Here is a 3,759-nt window from a genome sequence, read left to right on the forward strand (position 1 = left end):
GATTCATGAATTATAATTATACATGCATTTGTCCATTAATGTACTAGAGGAGAAGAAACGTATCTATTCAATGTTGGTTCATGAGTTAGGCTAGATACATGTTAAATCTTATCTATAAATACTAATAGGTGGACAGAGAATTTTGCCCAGTACCTAAATCTGGCCTATAGTTTTCGGCCGAAAAAATAGTAATTTTATAAGTGTTTATCTGTTCAATTTTGGATATTTTCTTCATCTAATTCTACTATAAAAATGTCTGCTTTGAACCTTCAACTTCAAACCACCTTTTTAACAAAAATATTTGATCCAAGACAAGCTCTGAGAACTGAAAAATGGTTTCCCAAACTCCAGCCAAAGCCACCCTATTTCTTGCAATGAACGTTCTCTGCTTTGTTTTAACCACCGCATGTGTAGAAGGAACCTGCGGCTACCCCTCACCACCGGCAACCAGTGGTGGACCTGGTGGCGGTCAGTCAGCAACTTGTCCTAGGGATGCCTTAAGACTAGGCGTCTGCGCCAATCTATTAGGAGGATTGGTGGGAGTGGTAGTTGGAAGCCCTTCCACCACCTCTTGCTGCACCTTGGTGGCGGGATTGGCAGACCTCGAGGCAGCGGTTTGCCCTTGCACCGCCATTAGAGCCAACGTGCTAGGAATCAATCTGAATATCCCAATTTCTCTCAGTCTACTTCTCAATGTGAGTGGAAGGACTTCTCCTGCTGGCGTCACTTGTGCAATCTTCTATTAATCTCATAATCATGCAATGTCTTAAATTAAAAAAGTAAAATGTGTTATGTTGTACTTGTCTTATGTTTTATTTGCGTGTAATTGGAGTTGTGCTCTTGAATATTATTCCTCTCAAAATATTAATAAATATATCGGCCACTGAATCGAGGGCCACTATTATTTAGATTCTACACTAGTAAGAAAGAATTACTTTTTAAATTATGCTACATGTATAGAGAAGCGCAAGGACAGGCCAATGTTAGGACACAAGTGTCTCCTTGGACATGAATTGGCCTAGTTGCTTCATCTCCCTCCACCTTATTAACATCTCCTCAATGTGTTGGCCCATATCGTGTGCTCGATTCCATTGATACTCTTCATACTACCTCAGAATCTTACATTGATGAGGAATCATTGAACTCATCTGTTCCATTTCAATTATTTGAGGTCCAATTAGTGGGTATCTAATAAATTTAGTTAATTCTCGAGAATTTAAATAAATATTTAAATTTGGTTACATCCTCAAAATACTTGGTGTAATTATAACTATCCACAATACGTACTCAAACTCAAACATATACTAATATTCGTGTACATAGGTATCCTAATAATCATACATACCTTTCTAATGTTGTATCGAGATTAAACTTTGTCAAACTCATCGTAATGATATAAGCATACTGATAAGCTTTCTTACCTCAAAATGGGCATAGCAAAGTCACAGCAGGCACAATGCTCAAAATCCTTTTAAAAACATTTGATCAACTTAAATATATGAATTTACTAATGCAATTCTACGGAATAAAGAAACTGTTTTTATTCATGATTAGGAACTTAGTAGTCATTTTTTAAAATTAATAATACAAATGAAAAAAAACAAATCAAAGAACTTGTTCTTTTTCATTAAAAAATAAAATACATTAGATTATATAAAAGCACTTTTTTTTTTTTTTACTTAAATGAAGCATTTGTTTTTCTAGGTATTCAAAGAATATATTATTAGTATTAATTTTTGTTTGTGGAGGGGGCACTTTCTGAGCACCCTCTGGGATAATCCAAAGTTTCATCACAGCCTGTGCTATTCCCCAATTTGTACTAAAGGGACATACACGCCACAAAAACACGTTTATACACACACATTACATTTGCTGCATGTATAAATATTCACATATATTTTCACAGGCATTAGGCACAAAATAAGAGAGAGAGAGAGGATGTGTTTGTGTTTTGGTTCATAGATTTTTCGAAATTGGGATGATAATAATTTTATTCAATCATCTAGATAAGTGATACAAATTATAAGAGGAACTGCACTTAATGAATGATCACGAGAATTATGATTAGATTATACATATTATAGTTCTATAACTTTTATCTGTGTATAATGTAAATGAGATAGCTAGATTATTCCTTTCTCATTGCAAAAATAGCTTCAGCAAAAAATAAAGATAGAACCAATTATCTGCCACTTTAGACATCAGGATGCAACCTCCACCTGTAGTCCCACCATACTTAACCATTAATTCAATAAGCTCCTTTCAATCATCTTTAGGTAAGTTATAAATGTTACACCTCACTCAATTACAGTCAAAGTCAATGAATTATATAGTCAAAGGTAAAGCCAAATATGGATTTAAGCTGGAGGAATGATTTTCATGGGGTTTAAATTTGAAATTGCTAGTACTTAAGAGGGCCCGAAATGATATAAAAATAAATTTTGGGAGAGAAAAGAGAAAGGAAAAAGAAAAAAAAGGGGGGGAAGAAAAAGAAGAAAAAAAAAGAAAATTTTTGCCAACGTGTTAGGAATTAAGTGATCTCCAATATTAGGCTTAAATTCCTCAATTTTGAAAAGTAAGTAAAAAGTTACTTATTATCAAGTTATGTTTGATTTTATAATTGTTAGATTGTTAGAATAAATTCAATTTTATTGAAGGGGTTAAGTGTAATAAACTATGAAATTGAGTAAGATGAAAGAAAAACTAGTTTTAGTTATTAAAGAGATAGTAGAAATCGCCCAAACGTGAAATGATTAAGTTTGGGTGTCGCCTATTTAATGATTGAAATTATTTAAAATAATTAATTATTTATTTAAAAACGGGATAGCGTACCAATCGAGTTGATTTTGGCGTACATAGTTCTGTGAGTGAAAAAAATTAAATATTTTTAAAGTATTTATAAATTAAGTATATTAGTAAAGTATGCGCAATTATATGTTCGATTTTATGATTATTACAAAAATCTCTTTTATTATGACAGATGTAGAATTTCAAAGATTACTTATGTTACATTTATGACTTGGTATGTGAGACAAATGTGATATTGAGATTTGTTTGGTATGTGAGACATGCAATATTAAGATTGGTCAGAAAAGTATCCGTGATTATATACTTCTTTTAGTTCACAGAGAGACCTTGACCGTGTTCTATCCTACACGGAGGGTCTTGACCTGACATTGGTCTTGATCATTTACATATAGTTCACAGAGGGGCCTTGGCCATGTTTTAGAATTGATTATGAGAGGTCTTTGAGATCGACTTTCGTTCAAGGAAGGGGCCAAAGGCCCATGGCAAAAGTTCTTAGCCCGAGAGGCGGATTACATATTTCAGTCAAATGGTACATTTTTGGTGGATTTTTCAGCACATTTGATGCGATGAGATTATAGCATGGTTATCAGCTAATATTTATATCATGATTTTGAGATGATATTTTACGACCTTATGTGAATATTTCACTTTTGGTTATAATTACATGATGTTATCTTGTGAATTATTAAATGATATGAACTCGATTTTCGATAGAAATGTAAAGTTGAAAAGTATAATTATTTTCGAACTTCTCCACTCACTGAGCTATCAACTCATATATTTTCCCACGATTTTTTCTACAGATAGCAATTGATTCTTTTTAGTTGGAAGAGCCTAATGATTTTGGAATGAGAGTCACACGACATGTTGAATATTATAACTCATATTAATGGAGCACGAAGTAAATATTTTGGGCCCATTGCATTATATTTTATATAAGCATTTGATTTT

The 3,759-nt window shown here is 32.9% G+C and overlaps 1 protein-coding gene across 1 annotated transcript; it reads left to right on the forward strand.

Annotated features, from left to right (window-relative positions):
- The first annotated feature begins 305 nt into the window (after positions 1 to 305).
- On the forward strand, positions 306 to 746 carry LOC111378792 (lipid transfer protein EARLI 1-like). Its single transcript, XM_023002045.1, has one exon. The coding sequence runs from the start codon at positions 333 to 335 to the stop codon at positions 744 to 746; it is 414 nt and encodes a 137-aa protein (XP_022857813.1). The 5' UTR covers positions 306 to 332.
- The last annotated feature ends 3,013 nt before the right edge of the window (positions 747 to 3,759 follow it).

This window comes from Olea europaea, chromosome 3, assembly GCF_002742605.1.
Source record: "Olea europaea var. sylvestris chromosome 3, O_europaea_v1, whole genome shotgun sequence".
In the NCBI taxonomy this organism is placed as follows: domain Eukaryota; kingdom Viridiplantae; phylum Streptophyta; class Magnoliopsida; order Lamiales; family Oleaceae; genus Olea; species Olea europaea.